This window comes from Gymnoscopelus microlampas, assembly GCF_963454915.1.
Source record: "Gymnoscopelus microlampas genome assembly, chromosome: 20".
In the NCBI taxonomy this organism is placed as follows: domain Eukaryota; kingdom Metazoa; phylum Chordata; class Actinopteri; order Myctophiformes; family Myctophidae; genus Gymnoscopelus; species Gymnoscopelus microlampas.
In genome coordinates, this window is record NC_139957.1 from 27,080,010 (window position 1) to 27,107,391 (window position 27,382).

A 27,382-nucleotide genomic window follows, 5' to 3' on the forward strand; every position below is an offset into this window, starting at 1 on the left:
GCCTCCTGCCAGTGAGGAGCCCCCACCGGGAGAACGTAGTGCCTTCGTCCTACTCCTCCCGTTCAACAATCCCTGTTGACAGGAGCCGTCCCAGCCTTGTAGTACATGCAGTTAAAGATCACCCTCCAGGCCCAGCGACCGCCCACTGAACACGGCTAATTCTCTCGCTCTCGACTTGTACTGTACAGTTGATGACAAGCTGTTGTATAATTGTCCGGTCAAAGGACGAGCTGGGTGTGGAGGAGGACTCGGTGTAGAGAGGGAACGGTATCAAAAGAAGGCTGAACCCTCTGTATCAATTGAATGTCTATTGGTTCTAGAATGTGGGAGGATTGAGAATTTACTGTGTCTGGAAAGCAAGATTTTATTGTTTAATGTAAAATGTCTGGTTGCTTTTAAGGAAACGTGTCTGAGCATTTTTCTTATTGTTGAACTCAATGTACTGTATGTGAGAATACTATATGAACATATTGTATAGTGTTAGGGCATAGGTCTTGGGATAGCATTGTTTGAATAGAGGTGTTTTAAAGTAAAAAAAAATTAAAGTCTCACATACATACACACATACATACATATATATATATAGCCAAACAAAAAAAAGTTTTACTCTTATGTACCGAAGATGTAAGCACACACATTAATACAGCCTATATTATTTATACTTGCGGGGATCAACAATATTTCATGCACTGTTTCAAGTTGTAGAGGAATCAGAGATGGGTTTACATACTGCATATTTACAATGAAGTAGGGCCCCCTTGTGTTCAAAACTGGCCAGTGCCATAAAATCAACCTAGATGGCATTTTAGAAGTACAAGGTTTTAGTGTTAGTCATAATTTCCTCCTGTATGAAAAAAATACAAATACTTACTCCCTATAAATGTACATCTTTGACGACAATTAGGACATGTGCTTCCATCAAGAGAAGTAAAGCCAAAACCGATGTATGATTGAAAATATAAATTCAAATAATCTCTTTATTCATTCTATATAGTTATACACCACTAAAGACAGTGATAGGAGCACACAATGGGTATGAACATTTGTCAATTATTTAGAGGGAGGAGGAATCTTTGCAAGTTTAAACAGAAAAATATATATACCAGAACATTTCCTAATGTTTTGCAGAAAGTACAGCCAGGAAGGGAAAATAAGAATGTACTGTATGTGCCAGATTGACTTCTTTCACTTGCTATTGATGTTTTATTCTGTACAGAGGGACAATTTGTACAAAATTAATGTAGATATATATAACACTACATGAAACAAAGTAAAATCATATATACAATATTAAATGAAGCCATATAGTACAGGTCACATACAAAAGGACACTTAGTTAAGTTATCATGTTTTGGAAATTATGTTAAAACTAAAAAGATCTGCAAAGGTGCCGCAGAATCAAAAAAAAAAAAAAACTATCCCCAAATTATATTCTAAAATCTCCTGTATTTATGCATCCTTTATTTTTCAACATTACACCTCAGGTTTTGACTCATAAAATCCATAAAACATATCTCCCAGCAAGCAGGGCTGTTCTATAAAAGCATTGACCTCAACAGGTGAAATAAATCAGTTTGTTGAATCTCATTCCTCCAGGAGAAACGGTACATGTTTAACATGGTAGTTTTAATTTACATCTTTTTTTTTTTCTTTTCCTTTTTCTTTTTTGCATTCAAGCAAATACAGTATTAATACAGTTAACAAGCCAAGCCTGGACGCCAGTTTAGTTTCAGCATCTGGCATTCTTATTGGCCACTTGATACCAGTCTGTTTCAGCATTGGGCATTCCTATTGACCAAGACAATACCAAACAACTGGCATCTAGGCTACTACCCTCCAGGGACAAGACAATGAAGAAACTATGGAGAAAACAAACAAAAAGAGAGAGAGAACCTACCATATGTCCTCAGTTCAAACAATGGTACTGATACTGACTGACGTTAATCGGTGCCAACTAACTCCTAACCAGGATGCACCAATTATAATCTATATTTTGTAGCAATTAATCATCTCAAACATCTAATCCCATTATGACAACCCTCATTTCCACATTAACATAGCCTGGTGTGTTTTCCCTTGCGTGTGTATGGTCTTACAGGTCCCTGGTGGGTTAATCAGTGCAACTGGGAGCACCTGATCAGACTCCCAGGGGTATAAGACTTGTAGGTCTTGGGTGCCGTCTTGCAACCACGTATCTATCTGCTGACACTATGATAGCACAGATTGCTACATCTCAGATGAAACCATTAACTAATCACTCAAGATGTATATAATAAATATACATATTTGAAAGAATCCTCAAAACAAAGCTACTGGGATGCTTTGAGGTGGGGAACGGTCACTACTGAAGAGAGAGAGGACCTAATAACTCTTCACAGAACCTAGTGTCCTAAAAGCTGAATGGAGGGTTTAATGTAGATGAGAGATTTAGTTAACTGACCTTCGCCTCAGAGCGCACACAAAATTGCATGTCAGTACAAAGACCAGCTCTGTGACGCTTCTCCCTTTCACCGAAGGAGACAACCCGATACTTCCCAATTACTCGTTTAGTGAATGAAACATCCCTATTCAATATATAAGCTTGTGCTCACCTCTCTCATTGCATCCCAGCAGCGCTCACTCTCCACACTTTGGTTTAGCTTCTATTCAGCATTGTGCTTGCTTGTGACAAGGGTCTGACATGTCATTGCTGGGTCTAAAATAATCTTAAGTTCTAATCAAGCAACCTACCCATTTGATTTTCCTACAATCTACCTTCCTAGTCGGTTGCTGGAAAAGGGAACTTAACATACGGTAATTCATAAGTGGATACAAATAACTAATGTTTCATCGCTTCTTCTAATTATTGTACCATTAAGTACCATTGTTTGAACTGTCATGTTTTGTTATGTTCTGTTTCACAAATAGACAGTGAAATGTCTTAGTCAGTAGGAAAAAAGCATACGAGATCAAATAGCTGCATATGGCACAACACAAGAAAATGTAAAGTGTTACGTGTCCATGGGACAACTTCACCACACTCTCCGTTATCTTGCCGGACATTGCAAGGCTACAGATGGGCCTTGTGTTGGTCTAGAGAGCACTAAACTAGAAAAAGCTTCATTGAAACATCAGCGACCAAAAACAAAGGCAGTCAGCAGACACTGCTGCCTAACCTCAGTGTCCATAATGATGCCACACAGACAGACATACCCATCAAACAAACCAGCAAAAACATAAACAACATAACAGCCTTGGCACTGACAAGATGTCCCTGGGATTGAGTGAAAGAAAAGAACAACAAATAATACAACAGAAGAAAGAAAAGAGTCTCGTCTTTTCATTCAACCCACAGTCTCTTCGAAGTTCGTTGTTCCCTTTGACAGAAAAGAAAACAAGTTGACCCGCTGAGGATCCTCCAACGGCGGAGTTCACTTAGTTTCTACGGACCTAGATCCACTCCGCCAGACACACTTACAAGAAGGAATGAAGGAGTGAATGTCATCATGGCATCTGAACTCCCAGTTTTCCACAGTTCAGTGAGGGGCAAGATGGGAGGGATGAAGGGTGGTAAACAGAGGAGACAAATTACAATGTAGTCTTTCGGGGGAGGGGCTGATGGCGGAAACAAAAACAAAAAAAGACAACCACCATGAATGCTGCAAGAAGACCTCAAAAACCCTCTTCTCCACCTAACTCCTGAGAAAAATTGAAATCTGAGGGAAGTGGTGGTGGGATACAGGACTGCTGTACTGCACTGGCCATGGGTCTAGTTGTGCTGAATGTGCTGCGTCGGTACGCAAGGGCCAGGAGGGGATAACTGGAATGGCAGCAAGAATCTGAAGAGAAACTAAGGATTTAGTAAAGAGCGATGGGGGAGAGAGAGAGAGAGAGAGAGATTGGGAGCCCATCATAGGCGGACAATATGACTTGGGCAGCTTGCAGCAGGCATGAACAAGATGGGAATGCACAGAGTTCAGAGCCTATTATTCAGGCCCCTCTGGATGTGGAAAGGGAGGGGGGCCAGTTAAACCAAGAGCCAACAGGTCACAGGATCTAGAGTCCATCGTGGGTGGTCAACATGTCGTCGGCTCGTGGTGGGACTCCAAGGCTTTTGCGGTGTAGATATCCTGAGGCAACTCAGATTTGCGCCGCACCAGAGGCCGCTCTTTCCACTGGTCGCGCTGTAACTGGAAGATGGAACAACACAGGAGGGAGGGAAGGGTGGCAGGAAGAGAAGATAGTAGTCAGGGTTCATTATATTACATATTTCATGTCATCACTTTCATAACTGTCCTACGCATCCTCGCACTGACCATATCATTTGGGTCCAGTTTAAAAAATAATAGCTTGTGCTGTTATATTCTAAAATATAACATAAAACTTAAACATAAAAATAAAACATCAGCATAGGATACCAAGCCAGCCACGCATGTGACAACGATATTTATGTTGGTGTGAAATAACCAGCAACAATCAGAAGACATGCAAGGGAAATAGACAAGCAAGAAAGCTCTTGATTCCAGAGTTCAGTCCATGGCTAGACTTTAATTGGCTAAAGCACCAGGTCTTGTTAAAATACACTAAGCAAGTATTAAAAAAAACTTTAAAAAACAGTACACACCTAGCATAATAATTCTGTAAATTAATTTTAGTTGGAAGCATTTGCAAGCATTATAAACTAGAGAAGGCAGGTGGAGGGGGACAGAGAGAAGTCAGTTTTACCTGAGTGGCTCCTTCCTCAACTGTCTTTTTTAAGCTCTGAACATCTTCTATCAAAGACACGTCCGTCTCCATTGCAACAGGACTATTGAGGTCAGAGGAATCAACATATATAAGGAACTATGTTGAAAAGAAAGAAAGGAACAACAAAAAACAGAGCACAAAGGAATGGAAAAAATACTTTCAGTTGCATGCAAAGAATGGATAGGGAAATAAAACAAGCAAGTTGGATTATCGTATCCATAAGAAATACTCAAATTAATAAGGCATAGTTGAGGTGTGGTGATTGATAAAATGTACAGTAATCCCAAGGTTTTTGGGAGTGGAGTCAATTATAATTTACCTGATTATTTCATCAAATATTTTGGATCTAATGATACAAACCAAATTAGTCAGAGACCATCTACGATCTCAGGTTTTACTTTTCACCACAACTAAGCACTTGTACTGTATGTAAGAGGACAGGATAACCTCATTCAGACATTTTATCTTTAGCAGCAGCGTATTTGACTTTGCTACTGGAAAATAACTAGTCACTATCTGGTCTAAAAGGTACAACAACATTCCAGCAATTGGGCAGATGGAAATGGGCAGATGGAAAGACAACAGCATTTCAGGTACAATAATGGCTTTTTGATGAGAGCAATTCACCCTTGTGCTCACACACACACACACACACACACACACACACACACACACACACACACACACACACACACACACACACACACACACACACACACACACACACACACACACACACACACACACACACACACACACACACACACACACACACACACACACACACACACACACACACACACACACACACACACACACACACACAAAATTGGGAGTGATGCCCCAAACCCACCAGATGCGTGTCCGCACATGCGCATTATTGCATGCAACTATTCTCTCCAGTAGCCTTTTCAGGGTGCATTTGTTGCTTGCAGAAAGCAGCCCAATAGACAGTGAAATGTCATTTTAAATGATATGATCATTATTCACATAACCGACGTATTTCCTCCATTGTCTCAAAGACTGCATCAAAAGAATATATCAAGGGAAAATAACATTTTACACATTATTTTGCATTCTATCATGGTTAGTAGGGCTATAATTTCTGTTTTTTTCAGACTTCTGAAAAAGTCTGAAGTTTTCAGACTTCTGGTGATATGTTTTGATGAGTTCATCCTGCACTCGACTTTGTCCATAGATATAAATCAGAAGCATTGTCTTCATTAATCGAACTTGGTTCATCCTAAATGGTGATCGTCTACGTTAACATTGAGTGAAGTGATGCAGATATTGTGCATACACAATGTATTTCTATGAAAATATGCAGGCAGACAGGCCTATTTTTACGCCCAGAGCCGAAAAATCTGCTTCACGTGACGTGTGCAAGTGGAACATCCGTGTGCGGCCAATGAGAACTGCTGCATCCATTAACACGGGAGCAAAAGTGAGGTGGCGTCTGTCGGGTTTGGGGCCTGAGGAGGCAAGATAAGTCCTTGAAAGATTTCACTCATTGCTCACCTGTGGATTTGATTTGGCAAGGTTCTCGATCCTGACCCAAGCCTCTTCTCGTTCTTTTGACTTGGCCTTCTCTCTGTTGAACGCAGCAAGCACACGATAAAAACCTTAGTATTAATTTAACAGAGTGTACAAATGTACCAAATGGACTCAAAATGCAACATAAGGGTCTATTTGGTTACATGTGTTAAAAATAGATAAATTAACAAAATGCGTTTAACACTGAGGATTTTAGCGTGTTATTTGACAATTGATTATAACAAACATTTTGGAAATAAAACGGTTGCATATCAAAAAGAGCAACGTAGAGGTGTGGATAGTTGTGCCGTGAAACGCCAAACTTTGACGTCAATTACGTACACTAGGAAACATAATGAAGTGAAATGGGTTGACAGACAAGCTTTCAAATGCATTCAGTCTCATTTTTCGACAAAGAGTTCATATCTGACCTTGCCACCAAATTACACCAAATGCCAGATATGGAGAACTAATAATGAGAAGTTTCATGGCCTTGTATTGTGATTTGATGAAGATACAGATGAGTATACCGTGTCATTGCAGACAGAGTGACATACTGTTCTAACACAGAGACAGACAGCCACTTCACTAGACTCTGTATACAGACTAGGTGAGTAGTACATACTTATTTTTCTCAGCCCTGAACTGCTGTGTGCAGTCGTCAAATAGCTTCTGATTCATCTCCATGAAGAGTTTCAGAGCATTGTAGATGAGGCCATGAATGGTCCTGTGAATGAACACAAGCAAACATACACATGAGTCAGCCTGGAATCAGAGCCCAACATGCACATTAAGCATTACTTGCAATCGCCAATGTTGTCCCCCAGCACAAAAACTAATTTAGATTCCTGGAATGACTTTCTATTAGCACTAAAGCAATTATTTTGCTTTTGACACTTCAAAATATCTCACGGACAAAATTATTCCTATCACATACAGCACGACATTTTGTTGGTCAGCACTTTATAGCAGACTTACACTTTGATAGAGGTTTGGGTTGTGTAGTTACCTTGCCATGATGAAAATCCCAAATATTTGTAATACATCTTCAATAGGCTTATGGCTGCACAGATACTGTATATATTATAGTCTCCTCAAGGACTTGCATTGCACAGTGAAACAGTCTCAACATCACTCTTTTAGCATGTAAACAAATGCAAACAAAGTGGATTCTGCCATTATGTAACATTACAAAACTACTTTTAAAAAGAAATATGCATATTAAAACAAATGACGAATTCCTGTTGATTTTACTTTCATTAAAATCAAAACCAAGTTGACATTGTTATTTAAAAAGGAACGTCATGTTCGGTTTCTAATGTTACATACAGTATTGGCAGAATCTGCTACTGCATCTTCTTTTGCGTTCATTTTTGTGCTAAAAGAGTGACTTTGACACCCGTTTCAATGTGCAATGTCAATGACTATTTTTTAGTATTTAGTTATTTTCTAAACAAACAGAGTAACTATTGAAGATGTCACGCCAATATTAGGAGTATATTAGGAGGACATCATGGCAACAAAGAGTTTTTGTTGAATTTTACATCAAAATGGGTCTTTGTTAATTCATAACAGCATAGAATGCCAATGCAAGGTTGCCAACTTTCAGGAATTGGTTGGCGAGGCTTATGGCTGCACAGATACTATATAAATACTATATACATTACAGTATATAAAATATACGTTAACCAGGTCATTTGTACCAGTTTATCCAAGATTACGATTGTTTTGCCTGTACTGTAAAAACTCTAAATCCAATGCAAGCCCAAACCGTTCATATATCATAATTTAAAATTTTACTGAACAATGTTAATGATTATATGCGAGTAACATAACGTGTCAATTTGAGATACGTATCCGTCTGTCTATCCATCTGTTAGTGGTTTGTTTTTTATGGTGCCGTGCAAATGGAGGGGTGGTATTAAGCCGCCTCTTTCCTTGTCCCTCCATTCTCACTGTCTTTGTCTTTTTTCCTTGTCTGTCTTCATTCATGACTGCATCACTTATCATTTCCCTCGTATTTCTGTACATCTTGAATCAGCCGTCCTTCATGCATCTGTCCTTCATCTGTCTGCCAAGTCTCCTTCCTTCTCTCTCCTTCCTCATCTCTTCCCCCCCACTGTCTATGTAATAGTGGCCATACTGTTACAATCTGACACAAACTTATCTATATTTCTACTGGTACTAGCTTAGAGTTAATTCTCTCAATAGAGGATTACCAATGATCCAGTTTCCCTGTGGTATATTCAAGTAAGCTAAAAACTGCAAAAAGCTGCAGACTGTTCCGTCTACTTAATTAACAAGTAAAATAGATCTGGAACACCACTAGCTTTTGTTCAAGTAAGTTTCATATAATGTCATCTGTCAATCTTTTCTCAACTATCTGTCTCACCTGTCTGCCAGATGCAGTCAGATCTTGTGAAGGCAGCAACACAAGAGGGAACGCTTGTTTTTCTGCCCAACTATCATGAGTTACGGTTACGGATAACTCGCAATACAATCCATGTAAACAATCTGTCCTCATCTAAGGGGACTAAAACGATACAGCGCCAAAAAGATACAGTGCAAGAGTGAACAAGACTAGCGGACCAACCACTACTATACCCTGCCTGTTTAGCCGTCATGTGGTCCTGTCAATGCCGTAGCCACTGGCAGTGGTCTGACCCCTCCAGTCCAGTACATTTGACTTTGTTGAACCAAATTAGTCACATTAATTTGCTTGTGGAAAATACTACACATTAACTACAAAATCACAAGAACAAGGCAGTGACAAATTTGAATTGTCTAATAATATGGCCTAATCTATCCATCATCCTCTATTTTTTTTTTAAACAATGTATGTATTTCAGACTTTAATATTTTTCATTGAGTTAATACTTAAGATTTTTTAATAACATGCGTGTGTGTAAGCTGTATTCATTTCACACTGTTGAAGCCGTAAACATGGTATTGTGCACCAAAGTCACATGGCTACAGGCAGAACACTTTTCAAATACTTTAGTAGTGATCAGTGGCCATTACAGGTTATGATAAAAAAAAAAAATCTGGAAGTACTAAACTAATGTTTATGCCATTATAATTTTTATCATTTTGTCGGATGACCTTGTGAGCCATAATAAGTGGCCATATTGTGCCACAGGACATTGTGTTGGCACTTGGTAATGACAGTTCTGTGAGAGGATACAGCTAATAATTTCCACCATAGTGTGAAATGTACAAAATCTCATATGAGCAAACGTACTTGTTCCAGTGGGTCTTAGAGTTGCGGTAGAGGGCAGGGAACATGATTGGCAGAATCTTCGCTGCATTGTCACTGATCAGACTCATGATGTACTCGTTATTCCAGTAGTAGAGAGCCCTCTCTGCCACCTGAGAAACAACACATACACACGTTATGTACAGCAGCTCCAACTACTGACTCTTCACCAGCAAGCCTTGTTAACATTTCGTTAACCATTTTAACCCTGGCATGCCTATTTTGGGCATGTCATTACAGGCGAAGGTTTTCGTAAATCTCCGGAAAACAAACTGCAACATCACAGTGAAAAATCAAAGTTTCAGAATTGTGATCATTTCTCATCAGTGATGAGCAATTCCAGACTGCAAAGTGCACTTTAAAATGTTATCTAGACAACCTTGTTGTCTAGATGCCGAATATGGTCTGGTACAATGCTATTTTACCCACAGCTTGTGCTTCAAGTTAAGAACAGCTTGAGGATGGTCTTATCACATGGCACAGTGAGGCACAGGTGTTTCGTTCTTATTAAGGATATAAAACATATCTGATCTAAAAGCTCACAACGTGTTGCAGTGTGATGCGTTGTGAGCTTGTAGATAAGATATTTTCGGTGCAGCTCAGCAGCAGCAGACGCGCAACCAAGTATAAATATAACGCATAAGAATGTCTCTCACTCTGTGCGCACTGCAAATTTTGGAGGACTCATGTGAGGAAAGAGAGAGGAGAAACATCTTCATGCAGCTGATAAATATTCTGAAATAGCCTACCCCTTATAACGCAAGAATGTCGTGAATCCATAGCGTCATTGTGCCATTCTTTATCTCTCTCTGTAGTTATCCACATAGAAAAGCATTCTGTGTGTCTTCTGCTTTCCGCCACAGATAGGACTGCACCTCACGCCGGGCGCAACCTGGTTCTTAAAAGGTGATGGCACCAGACACTCTGATTGGTTTTATTAATGCAACGGCCAAAACACACCCATGACTAATTCAGAGCCCTTAGTGCTGGGTGCTGACACATAGCACGCCCACTAGATGGGACCATTTCGCTGGACATCACCCCCTCGGTGCAACTTAAGACCATTCACCATGGCACAAAGTTCCGCTGTTAAAATAGGGCCTTGAGAGTGTACAAACAGAATGTGTACACTCAGTGGTTAAATTAACACTGAGGATTTTAGTGTGTGTGTTGCTATAGATATAGGCTATAAGTAAAGTTCTCTTATTTATTTTTTTACAGTGTTTACCAAATGCATTCTCAGAGTTAAATTAACACTCAGGATTTGATAATGTGGTGGTCAGTTGTCAATTACCTGGAAGTGCGGGCTGGATACACACTTGGCCAGTTGTCTGAAGAGAGGCTCCTGGACCTTGACGAACTCAGAGGGCTCAATGACATCCAGGATCTCCTCCAGCTCATTGAGGAACATCACCTCCTTGGGACTGTGGGTCTTGGGCCAGTACTTCAGTAGGGCCATCACCACCTGTCCAGATGGTCAAAAGGAAGATGATGGGGTTGAATTGCTAATCAGTGTTCACAAAAAGGAGTATTTTGGAATACATAGAGGCAGTTTATCAGTAGTTACAGTATGAACAATAAACTGATTTTGCATTGGGATGCACCGATATATCTGCCATAGATATCAAATCCAACGATAATCCCATGATAATAAGCGGACATTCACTGATTGCAGTAGCCAATTTGTATCTGCGCTGGCTGGTGTGTGGGTTATCTGCCACCTACCAAGTTGAAGATTCGGAACAGTTGTTTTTTATAATGAAGATTTATTTGTTTCCATGGCACAAAGGGGGAATGAACAACAAAAACAAATACAGGCATCCGTTTCAAATTTGCCAAATTATTATTTTAAACATCGGTATCGGCCTTGAATTTCCATCGGTGCATCCTTTTTGCAGTGTAGTCACACAGAATGTGTAATTAATCTGACATACCGGTTCAGTGAGAGTGCTGTCCTTCTCCAAAAACTGCACCACACAGTAGGCCAGCTACAAAAAGCATTCAAACATTACACACTAAAATCAGGAAGCATTTAACCACATGAACCCTAGCGTCCCTATTCTTGGGATGTCATAGTAGGGGAACTGTGCATGGGACAAACATTTTGGTTAAAATAGCTGATCTACAAGCTGACAATGCATCATGTTAAGGGTGTAAGATTAAGTGGTTAACGCAGGGGGGTTCCCAACAAAATGTGTCAAAATAGCATCAACATCAGTTTAACCTCTTTAACCCTATATACTGTACACATCAGCTATTTTCAGAAAATCTTGAAAAGAAATGTCAACATTTTTAAAACGTTTTAACAACACAAATCTTATATGGGGGTCTCTGGCACAAAATATTTTCAGATGGGGATCCGCGGCCAAATGCATTTGGTGGTCCCCGTCATGAAAAGGTTTGAGAACCACTACTGGGTTAAATGTTCAGGTGTTTGAGTGAACGCACAAGCAAACTCAGTGTAACACAGGATGAGATAAGCCAGCTGACACATCATTTCCACCAGGCTACAGAGAGACAGACTGGCGTAACTGGTGTAACCATAGTTACTAACTCAGCCGTCAGAATGCCAGGTGTCCAATATCCCCGCCTTCTAGGTCTGCTGCTCTCTAAAATGAGGAATGCAATAGGGCTGCAACTGTCGATTACTTTTTCGATCAATCGAATAGCAGTGGTCGTGTTTATATTTTTATATTGTTTTACATAAACAAATTGAGTAACCACATTTCATACTTCGTAGCTCTACGATGTGATCATGTAGATTCGCTATTTTGTATGACAAGTTACGTGTCGCATCGCAACGCGTTGTGAGCTTGTAGATCAGCTATTTCCAATACATTATAAAACCAATGTTATTTATTTAATAATCTTTTAAATTATATCCTCTCTGGTGTACATACACAAAGCACCCTGAATGTATTATTTTACACACACAAACACACACACAATGAAATACGGACATAAATTCTCAATTATAGTACTACCAGAAGGGCTCTATATGAGGCCCCCCTTCTGTTTTCACTCAATGCTAAATATCTTCCCCAGAAATAGCTGTTCTACAAGCTCATAATGCGTTGCACAGTGGTGCCTTGTGAGCTTGCAGATCTGCCATTTTCACAGAATGTTAACTACAGAATAGGGGGTTACAGTGTCCTAACTTTTTGTGGTATTTCTGGGCAGCCCAATTGAGGACTCTAATGTTCTATTTTACAGTGGAGAATGCGCCGGCATGGAAGGATATGGAGTCAAGCTCCTTGAAGCTATCATTCCCTACATATATCTATTCAGATACTCATAAAAACCTTAAGAAGAATACACACAATCCTATAGCTAAAACTATGATTGTAGTCTGGCATTAGGTAAATAAATACCTGGGCGAACCTTCTCGCCTCTCCTGCTTTAGCCCAATCTGGGGTAATAAACAATTTGTGCCAGGAAGAGCGGATGGGGGTTTTAAATTGTGGGCTGATAGGGGGGTGGGTCAATTGAGGGATATTTTTGGTGTCAATAGGAGTATGCTGACGTTTGAGGAGATAGTCATTAAATATAATATTCCTCGTATTCATTTTTTCAAATATTTGCAACTGAGGAATTTTATTGGAGCTAATCAGGATCATTCCATGCTGGCCCCTCCCATGTCTGTGTTGGAGAAAGTTTTGGTTAAAAATCCACTCGGGAGGGGAATAATATCAAAATTTTATGACCCGTTAATGTCATTTTCTCCGGAATCCTCTGAATATAGGATTAATGCCTGGAGAGCAGATTTACAGGAGGATCTAACAATGGAGCAATGGAGTAAAGCTTGTAAAGTGAAAGTGGCTCAATCCCAGACTGGGAATATACGTCTAAAACTTCTACAATACAATTTAAACTTAATAAGTTTAATAACAATATTCCGGACTTATGCACCAGATGCGGTGAAAATAGAGGCACATTGTTCCACTGTCTATGGTCATGCCCAAGATTGGTAGAGTTTTGGAGGGAGATTGGGCAGGAAATACAAAGGATCCTGTTAATTAACATTGTACCAGAACCTAAGTTCTTTCTGCTAGGCCTCTATCCAGTTGGACACAGAATAAAGCACAATGAGAGAATATTTATAGATATTTGTCTTTTACAAGCTAAAAGAGTAATAGCATTGACCTGGAAGAGGCCGGACAGACCAAGCATTGCACAGTGGTTCAGGGAACTGTCTTTATGTCTAAATACCCTATGTCTAAATACCCTGTCTATACCCTTAAGGACAAACAAGAGGTATTTCAGGAGGTTTGGGGTCGTTTTATACAGTACATGGAAAACAATAACCTGTCACATTTAATGGAAGAATCTGGAGAGGAGTAGTGCTGATGTCATTGTGTGTTTTTCTTTAGTTTTTTCATTGATTGTCTTGTAATGTTTAAACGTACTTGTCCTTTTTGTTTTTTGTTATGTATGTAATGTTATGTTGAAATATTTTGTGAAAAAAGGAAATATAAATAAACATATTGTTGAAAAAAAACCCGACAGAATAGGGATGCTAGGGTTCTTAAGATGCTTAAAACAATTCAAATACACAATTCCATCTGCCAAAGTAATACACAGATATATCTTACCTGTGGATGGTAGACACTGAGTGATTTGACTTTGTGCAGAGGCAGAAGAACCTTCAACAGGAAGATCTTGTGCTCTTCTTTTAGTGGTAAGGCAAACCCGTTGATTATACTGCGGGAGAAACAAAACATATGCACTGAGACATTATGCGCCGACTATCATTCTAAGGCTTTGTTCATCACATTGAAATATCAATTGCAGATTATGGCAATCAGGAAGCAGTCCACATGTAGCACATTGGTAGAATGATTTGCAAGACCCAATACACTTCATACATCATTCGTGCAGACATTTAGGTCAGGTACACACTGTAGGACCTTTAAAGTGGTCGGGGATTAATCTGATCGTTGAGCATTACACACTGCAGGAGTTTATTTCTTGAAATCGGCTGTCATAGTATATCGTTGTGGTTTTCACACTATAGATTGATGCCCGACCAGGGATTACACACTGTAGGATAGTTCACTAGGATGCTATCCAGGGTCAGACCTAATACATACATTTGTTTTTATTCCAAGTCATTTTAATCGACGTCTCCCGTGATGCATCTCTCTTTCTCTCTCTCTCGTGTCAAGTAGGCTACGCAGCACGCAGTGTTGCCATGTCCACTTATTATAAGCGACGTTGGTATTGTTTTTCTGTGAAGTTGCTTGAAAGTGTAGTTGCTTATTTGGCCTCGTTTCCTAATGTTGTTTGAACCAGTTGTTCTCAAACATTTTCATGGCAAGGACCCCCAAATTACCCCCGCAGACCTCCCCCTTCTGAAAATAATATGCTGTGCCACAGACCCCCATACAAGATCTGTGGATTTGGAAAATGTTAATTTTTTTTCAAGATGCTCTTCTTTGAAAATAGCCTATCTACAACGTGACCTGGTAGATCGGCTATTTTCAAAAAAGTGCTCATGTGGCCTGTCGCTTTTGTTGGGCTTGTTTTCATAGATCTGGTTGCTTATTTCTCTGGCAAAATCTGGCAACGACAACAAAAGTAGGCACGGGTTCCCGAGTGACAGACACGCTGCTCACGCACACACATAGCACACAGCTCACGCTCTCTCTCTCTCATTCAGTTGAATAATGTTTAACTGGACGGTAATATTGCGGGGGAGGGTCTGTTTGTTGCTGTTTGGTCAGGTCCATTGATCCTCTCCTAGCCACGGTGGCTGCTGTAATGTGCTCTCATTGGCTGTGGCGCTGATCTGCTCGCAGACTTATCTCAGACCCTTTCACATTGTATGAATTACAGTCTGGGACACAGCTGAATATCTAACGAGGTAGATATTTGAAAACGGTCGGAAAGCCATCGCAGAGTGGATGATCGCGGCCAGATCGTCTCGCAGAGCCTTTCACACACAGCGAGCATTGTCTCGCCGATCTGCGTCAGATCGGGAGGTTTTGTCGGCGAGCGCCAAAAGAAGTCACAGCATAATCGGACCAAATATCCTGCAGTGTGTACCTGCCTTTAGGCTATGCTGTCAATTATTAATAGTATGATTAAATTGCTCCCCATACCTTCCAAGAATTTCCAGTAGTTCAGCTATACCGTTATGGTGCTCTGTCTCATAGATAAACCTACAGGAAAACATAAGGACTTCCTCAGTTGCAACACAATGATCATTTCTTATTCATCAGAGAAGAAAATGAATCAGAACAAGTCAAGTTGTGTGGTCTATAAACAAAGGGCTGAACTCACCTATAGAAAATATTATTGATCTGTTTTCTGATGTATGCCCTCAGGCCCAGGAACTTTCCATAGATTCTGTGGAGGGTGGTTTTCAGGAAGTCTCTCTCTCTGGGATCTTCACTATCAAATAGTTCTAGAAGCTACAACAAAACAAAGATATTCAGTTTGTAAGGGGAAATCCATGATGGTTCTCTAAACATTTGTGTCATCTTACAATAGTCATAATACCAACAAATAGGCTTTGTGTTCCCCATAACGGTTTTATTTTCCTCAAAGGTTTAAAGTTATATTTAAAAAATATATATTGAAATCCATAATGAGAGTTTTTAGTCTAAATTGCCAATAATACAGTACAATTTTATATGTGTATTAATTTAAAGTGCTGATGAGACCGCAGCCATGCGGTTCTCTGAAAAAAAGTATTCTCTGAGAAAAAAGTATTCTCTGTGGCCATGGTATAAAAGTACTTTATCACTTTTGGTTCTGACTGAACACGGTAAACTGGCAAACATTTGTGTCAATGACCTTTGGCTCTTACCTGCATTACAAATTTCTGGTCGATGTATTTCTTTGCTATGTTGGGCTGAAAGTCAGGGGATTCTAAAAATCTAAGGAAAAACTCATAGACGAGCTGGAGGAGAAAGAGACAAGAAAATATCAAAACTGAACATTTGGCAGAAGACACCATTAGATAAATTTAGGCGTTAATTTTTGTTTATAGTATTCTTTCATTAACCACTTGAGCCCTGTAGACTTTGTCATACGACAAATAGCGAGAATAGCCGGTCCACAAGCTCACAACACGTCGCGATGTAATGCGACGTGACCAGCATGTAATGCTGGTCAACAAGCTTTAAGTGGGGTGCTCCTTCCATTCCGACATCTCGCCACTCCGACTAGTGGCTTCCGCGTGCGGTTAGGGTTAGGTATAGGGTTCGTTAACGTCGGAAAGGCGACATGTCGGAAAGGCGAAATGCACCCGCTTTAAGTAAAGCTTGTTGACAAGCTATCTTTGAAAAATTTTTAACATTTTGAAAAATTGCTCAAAATATGATGCCAGGATTAATGTGGTCAACCTGTAGGTGTGGCCATGCAGCCTCAAGCGTGGGCTCATCCTCCTCCGGGTCAAACTCTGCTCCAGTGGGGTTGGACGATGGAGGCAACGTTCTAAACATATTCACTGCAAACTGGAAAGGAAAGAGACAAACAATGATCAGAATTTTGACCTTATAAAATACTTTTAGGTCGTCGGCAGAACCTAATGTTTGAACTAAACATACCGAATGTCGACTGAAAATGCACCGTTTCCATATTCACATATTCGTATCTTAAATGTTTAATCAAGCTGATTTCTATGTTGTCTTTAAAAGGCAAATTGAGAAAGTATCCCCCAGCAAGCATGTGCCACAATAGTGTTTTGCAATCAATATGGCTATACAGTAGCTTCCTCTCAGGGCACAGATCTCTTCCGCCTTGAAAATGCAAATACTGTGGATGCCAGCATGATAGATGACTGAGCAATGAATCAAGTAAACTAAAAAGCACTTGTATTAGATGAACTATTACTATTTTACAAGCGTTTACCAGACATCTCCAGGTTTCCTTAAATTCTGGTCGCATGGTTGGGCCAAGCTATTCACTGCCATTTGGTCTAGGGAACAGGTGTCAATTTAGATAGATGCTAGGTTCATTGGTTTAACTGGCATCCGTTAGTTTTAAATGTACATTATTTTATATTATATTGTTTAGACTGATGCTAGGTTCTTGGTTTACCTATGATCCTAGATTACTGAGGCACTATACGGCCTCTCTGCATTTGATGTATGCGTTTACCTTGCTTACTGTAAGTCGCTCTGGATAAAGAGCTAAATGCCTAAATTGTAAATTGTGTCATTCATGCTAGCAAAAGCTACAGCATCCACTCTGTTGAGACACCTCCAACAGTGCTGTGCCACGCAGCATTGAAAAAGCATAGAATTGCTGTTGTGTGATCCGGTGCTCTGAAATGTGGCAACAATTGTCATAATAATGATTCATGCAATTTATGATTATTTTTTTAATTCCTTGCCCACGCTCTAATATCAGTCATATTTCTCAAATTCTACCAATGCACGATTGATTGGTGATGAAACAATTACGCCAACGTTCATGCTCATGAATGTTGCAAAAATATTCCATCTTTAGCCATCTCCAAATAAAATCGTACCTCTGGCTTTGCATCCTTGCAACTGGCCCTTAGGTTTACATGGGCTTGGCCCACAATGATCAAAGTGTGTGTTATGTTCTCGGTCTCTCACAGTGTCAACTGACTCCCCTGTGGGCTGCTATTCCCAGCCACACAGATCATGGGACAGTGCAGGTGGCCTACTAAAAACACTAGGACCCTTGTTTGGAAAGAAGGGCTTCTAGGTAGATTTTATGTACTATAACTCTTAACAGGCTGTGGATATGATACTTCTCTGTGCATTATTTCAGGATATGTTACATGAACACTTGACAAGCTTCCTCTTGAAACCCCTTTATACTTGCTCAACTTGACTTGGCTCCACTTGGTCCACTCTTTTATCTCCTCTACACACCAAATCTCTTCGCCGAACATGTTGCAACATCAAGTTGTTTTTAGAACATTATTATCATTAACTACCGGTAGATATTGAGTTCACTACTGTAAGTGTGAATTAGCAATGCCATGATACAGAAACCACTGATCTTTTTTTCATGGTGGCTTGCTCTTAAGTGAAGTTTAAAATCAAATTTCTTATGTCCAGGTAGCTCAGCCGGTAGAGCACCATCCTTTGGACCACAAGTTCTGGGTTCGATCCCGGGCACCGCCAACTCAGCGTACTCTATGAGTACTAAATATCATGGCTTGGATAACCAAGTTGTGCACTAAGTACAGGGAGCTGAGCTGATGGTAGATGTTGCGCTCCACCTCAGCAGTCTATCTCTTATCTTTTTATGTTCTTTTAATAAATGAATGCCTTATTTTATATGTTGTTGTTTGACAGTGTCGCTCAAAATGGGCAAAATAAATTTGCTAGCCTAGATAAAGGAAGATTCTTTCATTCAACAAGGAGAGCCATTACTAAAAAAACTGGTTTAGAAACGGCACCAATTTTGAAATCCTGGACTGATACTAACATTTCCAGTGATATTTATCCTTATCTGCTTGTGCAGTATATACTGTGCCCAGGACATACATATACTATATGTATATATACTTCACCTATGTTTGCAGCACTCGAAAACACAATTGAAACTAATTTCCAATATGTATTTGTATGATATGTCTACATATTATTGGTCATACTGTAAACATGACATGCAACTTACTGCGCACATTTTGGCACCAAATGTGTGCAGCTTGCACACCTGCTGCTTTTCATCCCTCATTCTGACATTCATGTTATGTAATTGTGTCTTTTTTTAAAAGAGTCTAACCTTTGCTGAGAAGCTCTATCTAGATCCACTGCAAGTGCAAAACTAAGGTTTTTTCTGGTTTATGATTATTTGTACAGACGAAAGGTTCCATTTACAAAAAGTGTGCACATAATATTAGTTAAACAGCAAACATTTTGCTGACTAGGTGCTAAAGCTAATCCAGATCTCCCCGTCAATACCGTTTTATCTCATCAGATGAAAACCAGCTCCGTACAGTGGCTCTACTGACCATGTGCACCACCTCTGGGTAGATGGGCTCTGTGATAACATTCCTGTTGTGGGTGATGTACTCCACCATCTCGCTGAGCGCCGCCCGCTTCACCTCCTTCCATTTCAGGTCACTCAGCGGGTCGGACAAGAAGTCAAAGAGGACGCAGCACTGCCGCAGCTTCTGGATAAACAGCTTCTCCTGTTCCGCCGGGGCCACATCTGAGGAGGTGAAGAGGAAGAGTTAGAATGGACCAAAAAGAACAAGCTGTAAAGCCCGATTTATAATTTGTCCCACAATGGTGTTGCACACCGAAAAGAGACGATCTTGCAACGCGTTGTGTAAATCAGGCTGAAGGGAGTACGATTATAATATGATGAATGAAATGGGTCAATGGGTTGTGGGCATGAAAGTGGTGGGAAAGTTCCGTGCTTGAACTGTATTCAAAGCTGCCTCCAAGACGGCGGGAGAATGGAAGAGAACTGCAGGCAGCTATGAGCAGCCGACGGAAGGAACAGAAAATTTGATGTAAATATTAGGAGAAAGGAGAAACAAAGGCTAAGATGTTTAGAGCAGGGTGTGAGGATAATGGATGTAGAGGAGAGGAAAAGACCGGACGAAGAATAAGAGATGATTATGACGATGGGAGGAAGAGGAACAGTGGAAGTAGGTGAAAGATCACAGTCAAGCTTTTGGAATAGCCAATGCCATTGAACTTCAAAAAAAGAAAATCCATTTTTGTAGCGTATATAAAAACATAGCCACAAAGGCCACGTTGTTATTTTTATACACAGTGGTTTAAACACTTCCTCATTCTCGTGTGCTCAAAATACACTGACAATCTATGTCATAGATTCAGTACCACTTCTCACAAGACAACGTACAGAGCAACCAACCTCTCGCGTTGCTCTGAAGTCCTATCTACTTTCAATGTGGTGCAGCGGAGGTACAGTGTGACACTATAACTACAATAAAATTAGCAAAGGACATCAGTGTAGTAGTTTGCAATTCCTCACTCCAACACATGCCAGTGATGCTGTGTTTTGAGTCCACTGTCTGTCTTCACAGGAAAAGCTTAATTCTTCCCCAGCTAAAAGAGCCCTGCTAGCCAGTGTTAATAGTCCGTCTGCCAAATTAATTGGTGCCGATAGTGACCAGCCAATGAACTAGCTCACACCTAGAGATACTATTGGGTTTCCATGAGGAATGTTAAATGTAAACATGCTGAACCCCCACCCCTTTTCGTCCAGTTAAATAAAAAAGGTCAACATAGAAACTTTTCCTTTCAGTATATGAGGATAAAGGAATGCCATGTCTTTTCTTCATAAAGCCTTTAACAGGCAGGTGTAGGGTGGAGGACTACATCAGGGTGTGGCATAGCTTCGTTCATAAACAGAAGGAGCTGCATGTGGCAGAGACAAGGCCTGTCAAATCAACATGCGCTCCTTGGCTCCGCTGTCTGTTGCCTGGCAACAGACAGCCCCAGCAAGCCCCCCCCCCCACTTTCCAGTGTGGCCAGGTATGGTTGTATTGACACACGACAGGCCACCCAGTCCTCGATTGGAACTGGTACCCAGGTGTCTCTTTGAGCTGAGGGTGTGGGTCAAGGGTGTGGATGCAAGGAGCCAAGGGCAGCAATGAATAACCGTTTCTCACATTGGTCACTCGAATTAATCCTTAATAGTCTAAATATAAACGTGGACTGTAGATGTGATTGAACGTAAAACTGTTCATTGACCCCAAATGCCCACGGGAGGAATGAATGAACACACACACACACACAGTTCAAGTGTTAACAGAAAATCCATCTTGCTGGATTAACAATCCATCAAAACGCTGATCAGCCTCATAACTGATGGTTGTCATCAGTTATGAGGCTTTTAAGTAACTACCATCATCAGCATCTCTGGTGAGCTAAATTATATACTGTACACACACACACACACACACACACACACACACACACACACACACACACACACACACACACACACACACACACACACACACACACACACACACACACACACACACACACACACACACACACACACACACACACACAAGACTATGATGTTAGGTCTTCTACCAACTAAGTTATCCTTGTAGAGGAATGACACTAAATTTGGGGCTGGGACATTATCTCTGCAAAATGGACTGACAGCATTGTTGAGAAAATCCACCAAGATTAAATGTTGCCATAGTATGTAATGTGGTTTAAAGCTCAAAGTAAGTACACTGGATATCTGACCAATGGAAAGTAGGCATGTGGCATTCAGAGGTGCATCAAAGTTAGCTGACATAATTCATGCAAATCTTTCTTTCCTCTTAAGAAAGGTCTGTGGTTTCAAAGGTAACAAACCAACAACACCAGTGCACAGACAGAGGACTGTGTTCACTGAACCTCATCAGTTGGCATGGCCCTGAGGCCGTCTGTAGATCATGGTGCCACTCCTGGGCCAAATTAGATAGAAACAAAATTGCTAAACACATCAAAATGATGAAGACGTTTCATACAGCTCCTCCGATTATGCTGTGACCTGTGGTCCTGACATATTCAATTAGTTAATAACCAAGTTAGAGTTCAACAGTGACAAGGCTGCAAAAACAGGAAATCGACAAAGGAAGGTGCAACATTTAGTCTTATTGTAAATTACCACATGGGCTAACTTTGCCTCTAAAGAGAACAATTACCGCCAGCCAAGATCTATCATATCACACATATTACGCAAAGTTGTCTTGCAGTCCTTTTACCAATTTAAGCAGGTCTGCAGTGGAAAGTCACACAGTGTTGACAATAATGAGGGGGAAAATATTCTACAGGAAGAATTGGTCGTACACACCAGGAGATAAAAGCCATAGTGCCAACTACACATGCCCTGATTTCACATAGGCCTACACAAAGAATGAAAAATGCAATAAGACAGAATGGAGGACACTCTCACACCCATCCTTGACATTCTTGCAGAGGGGCAGATTCTGGGTAAGTGGAGATATATCCTATTCAGACATAAAGGAGACTTGGCTAAGACACACACACACACACACACACACACACACACACACACACACACACACACACACACACACACACACACACACACACACACACACACACACACACACACACACACACACACACACACACACACACACACACACACACACACACACACACACACACACACACACACACACACACACACACACACACGTGTGCCCGCACGGCATACACAGTGCAGTGTCAGTTTCAAGTCTGCCAATTTATCTTGATGACAGCGAGAGGCTGGGAATTCCAGAGGTGAGGGGGGCTGAGTGTGTGAGCTGCCATTTTTGGTAATTTTCATTAAGTATGACAATGAATGGTGTTGTCCCTGCCACAGCAGAATATCCCCACAAGCTCTGGCAAAGTTGCCATCACGTTCCAGGCGATTATCTCACAATGTATTGTAAAGCAAAATTCTTCTTAAGAGTAATTTATGACTGTGCCACTGTGACTGTGCATTTGTCGAGTGTAGTGTTGTGCAACAAATGTAAATGTGCATAATACTGATGCTGTAGGTGGACACTGGAATACTTCTTTATCTGAAAGTAACTACTATTATGGAACATTACGAAACCTTTCAGCTATGATATATATAGCATTTCTAAATATGGAATCGTAATGAATATCAACCAGCATGTGATTTCAAAGTTGTATTCACATTCAGAATGGGATCTTTAGATAACTCCCATCTTCCAGCAAAAGTGAATTGCTGTAAGTTCAACCTTGCATTGATGATGGCAACGGCAAAATTACAGCCAAATGTGTCCCACCGCCTTTTAGTGAGCACACAAGTCTGTTGCATCATTCTCAAAGAGGAGGAGGTCTGTAGGTCTGTTATTTTTTATTTATTCATTTATCCATCCTAGGACTGAAACTGGACTGGAATGTGTCCCAATGGCTTGCACTCTCTTACACACCTTGACCATGACAAATCTGTGCTTCCCCTGCAACATAAGGTCACCTGCTTGTGTTATGTTTATGTACACACCTAAAATACCCAGTAGGTTGTGTAACAAACAGATAAAGGCCCACTTGTTGTGATGCCAATATTGACGTTAATCACAATGTGACTGACAACCTATTAATACCACTCACAGTACCCTGAAAAACATATTCAAGCGTGTGTGTGTGTATGTGTATGTGTATGTGTATGTGTATGTGTGTGTGTGTGTGTGTGTGTGTGTGTGTGTGTGTGTTCCTAGCGGACAGAAGCATGATTTATCTTCTTGTCCCCGTTATGAAAGGAAGAGAATAAAATAAATAGTCACACTGAAATGACAGTCCAACCTGTGGCTGATATTGGTTTGGCTAGCACTATATTGTTTTACTGACAGCATGCTATGGTCAATGTAAGATAATGGTTAAAAATAGAGAGAGAGGGATTCGACTTGTACTTTGCTTTGAGATCAAGTCAAACCCCCCAAGAATATCAAGGCACACTGCTAGTTAAGTTGAGACACATAGGAGCCAAGTCCATTTATTAAAGGCTTTTAATGTTTTTGCCAAGCAGTGTGCCTCCTTGATATTGTTTGGGTTACGACTTACTGATCACATAGCAAAGTACTAGTCTATCCTCTCTCTTTTTGGTCTTATATGTCCTTGGATCCATAAGCAGTTTTTAATACGCTAATATTCATGAAGTAGCTCCCAGCTCAGCTTACTATTAACCACTTTAACCCTATATACTTATATAGCTGATTGGGTGGGCTCTGTACCTTGTACACCCCCCTCCCCCATATGCACAAAATCTCTTCACCGAAAATAGCCAATCTACAAGCTTACAATGCATGTGTGAGCTTGTAGATCTGCTTTATGTTCTACACATCTTTCCCCAAGAATAGGGATGCTACCCTAGGGTTCAAGTGGTTAATAGATTCAATCTTTATTTCAGACCCAGGAAGATCCATATCACAAGAATACAACACTTACACCACACAATAAAACAGGAAAAGAAATAATAATCATGCAAATAGCCCACATTGTTCAGTTTCTGACATACAAACATGTGCGCCAATGGTTCCACAGTCTAGAGGTGAAACTGACAGAACTGCGTGTGGGGTCCGTTATGACAGCAATTATGTCATTTACTGACTCAGATGCTCTACACATAAACCTATACATAAGGTACGTAGCACAGCAGAGCAGGTGGGTACCCCAACACTAACAAACATCTGGCTTGCACTGGAGCTTCTTGGAGCTCTCAGCAGCAGCCTCATGCAGTCATTATAGGCCACTGTAAGTCGTCTGATGCTGCCTTGCCTGTAGCGACGACTTCAAAGTTGCTACAGGCAAGGCATAGATAGAAATACCAATGTCAACTAATTGTAAATGGCCATTATATGAAAAAGTATATTTATAATAAAATCATAAAATATTTTGCCTACATTTGTTACAACTTTGTGTATCAGTGCAAAGACCTGTGTGCATTCAAAACAGACAGAACATGGGGGCTGCAGCTTCTCTGGTTTGTCTAGCACAGGTCAGGGATAAACCAGATGGTTTTGAATAGGTAAAGTGCCACATCAGTACCACATTGCATACTTGCATATATACTTGCCATTTCATGGCTGCACTGTGCGGTTTCCATTGTGACTGAAATGAGTCTCAAACAAAGGGGCAAATACTGCTTACCATCACGCCTTGTCTTAGAATTGTATAGAGTAGTAATATAGCAGCAGATAGAGAAAACATCAGAGTAGGAGAAAGGGGGAGTTTGTTCACTAGATGTCATTCAATGCAGTGGTCCATGCTGGCTTCAATCAAGAGCCTAAATCAATAACAGCCCATGGCTCCATTTAACACTGGGCTGCACCACAGACACAGAGGTAAAATGTAGGCATGGCCTTTACAACAAGCTAAATTAGTAGCTTCCATTCTACCTGTATCAGAGACAGTGTTCCTGTTGTCATAGCATAGGACATTAGACAAACCCCAAACATAAAACACACAGTTCTGCACAGGAGAGACCTGGGCCGCAACATCCATTGAGACCGACAACAGTTCATCTATACATGTACTCTCAAACTGATTTGTGCACAGATGTACAGGAGTGTGAAAACCCCTGAGCCAGGGATGAACAGTGAGACAGAGAAGACAAATATGAAATGTGGATTTACAGTTGTCTTGTTTCATTTTTCTACAAGCACTACATTACTGACATAACACCAGAGAAACAAGACAAGACACAGACACACATTAACATGAAAAGGTAGGGAGACAACCCTTCCCTAGTCCATGACCTCACTTCCTTTGACATCACTAGGCTGGCGGGGGGATGGGCACAGAGAGGAGAGCTAGCTAGTAAAACCAGCTTTTTATGCAGCTCCCTGTCCTCACAGCTACGCATACGAGCCTTGCAGATGAGCATTCCTCAGTTACAGTTCAAGCACAATATAAGCCCTTAATCAACTGGTCCTCTAAAAGAAACAAAATACATCAAACACCTGATTGCTGACTAACCAGGCAGTAACCAGTGGAGGGGAACAGGAGCAGAGCAGCACACAGCTCTCTCTCTCTTAATTCCCTGGGACAATAGAGAATACATTGTGCTTACATACCTCTGAAGTGCATAAGGGCCACCGGCTGAAAAGGCCCGTTGGAATTAGGTGCATCCACAACCATCCTGTCCCCGGATTTATTGCATGTCAACATCTAAACCTCTACCAGGAAGGCGATCCACTCAGGGCGAGAGGCCAGCCTCCATTTTAGCACAAAGGCAGATCAGAAAATGAAGCTCTCTGCTGCTGGAGGGAACTGGCTAGTTAGTGATGTCAGCAGGGAGGGAGCCCACTGGTTGGCTGAGCACAGGCTTCTGTGGAGCAGGAGCAGAACAGGCAAGGGCTGCTGAGAGAGGAGGAGGGTGATTGGCTGAGAGGACATGGACAGGGCGGGACATGCAGAGGAATTTTGGACTTGCCCCTCTCTTCCTCCTCAAAGCTCACTGCTCTCTGATGACGCTCTGCTACAGATCTTAGATCAGCTTTACTGAAGGCTATTTCACATGTTAACCACTGGCAGGGCTTAAGACATGATCTGACCCAGGATAAGAGGCTAGGAGTAACTTACTTATGTGTGCTTAGAGAGAGAGAGGGAGAGAGAGAGAGGCCCTGGCTGAATCTTCAAAGTGTTTGATTGTTTCCTTGTGTCCTCTTTGCTTGGTTCTTTTTCAAAAGGAGTTGGAAGAGAAGGTCAGAAGGGAGGGGCCTTTTGTTTCAGTAGGGAACAGAAGGAGACAAGCAACATGAGGGAGTGAGAAAAGGACTTGAGACAGCCCCATCAGTTCTCCAAGGACAAGAGTGACACATCCAGCAGACTTTAAATCACTATGTAGAATGGAAAGACAGATTCATAGTGCTTATCGTAGTGTCGGACACTAAAAGTAAAGGGTAAAATGTTAATGTTTGAAAAATGTAATGACAATGGGGGAAATGATGGGGAATACCTTATTATGAAATATCAAAGCAAAACTACATAGATCTTAATACCCTTCTCAGGACAATAATAGTATGAATCATCCTGTATTGGGTAATTTACATGTGCTCAGCAACACTAATGATAAACAGGAAATGAATGAGAGCTGAAAATAAATGTGTGAACATAGTTCAGGAAATGGTTGCAGCACAGACTAATATTCTGTGCTGTCTGAAATGTTGTACCTTAAAAGTTATAGATAAGATTAGTTATAGATAATTGCTGTTAAAATAAGGGTTAAATAACTATATATTCTGATAGCAGTCATTGCTCTAAACTGGAGTGTTTGTTCAGTAACAGAGGTCTCTGTGTCTCTACAGTCTACAGCTCTTTAGTAAACAAGGTTGAGGTACCAATTTGATCCAATCAGGAGAGACAACTCATACAGGATACAGGATAAACAATTGAAATTGAAAGTGATGACACAAAA

The 27,382-nt window shown here is 40.8% G+C and overlaps 1 protein-coding gene across 1 annotated transcript; it reads right to left on the reverse strand.

Annotated features, from left to right (window-relative positions):
- Positions 1 to 945: 945 nt before the first annotated feature.
- On the reverse strand, positions 946 to 26,234 carry LOC311035912 (serine/threonine-protein phosphatase 2A 56 kDa regulatory subunit gamma isoform-like). Its single transcript, XM_084044406.1, is given in 15 exon segments — positions 946 to 4,076; positions 4,079 to 4,169; positions 4,705 to 4,821; positions 6,244 to 6,316; positions 6,884 to 6,985; positions 9,500 to 9,627; positions 10,809 to 10,979; positions 11,449 to 11,502; positions 14,107 to 14,215; positions 15,616 to 15,675; positions 15,797 to 15,927; positions 16,326 to 16,418; positions 16,864 to 16,974; positions 19,458 to 19,657; positions 26,040 to 26,234. Coding segments are annotated over 15 exon segments (1,575 nt in total). The 5' UTR covers positions 26,134 to 26,234; the 3' UTR covers positions 946 to 4,035.
- Between the last annotated feature and the right edge of the window lie 1,148 nt (positions 26,235 to 27,382).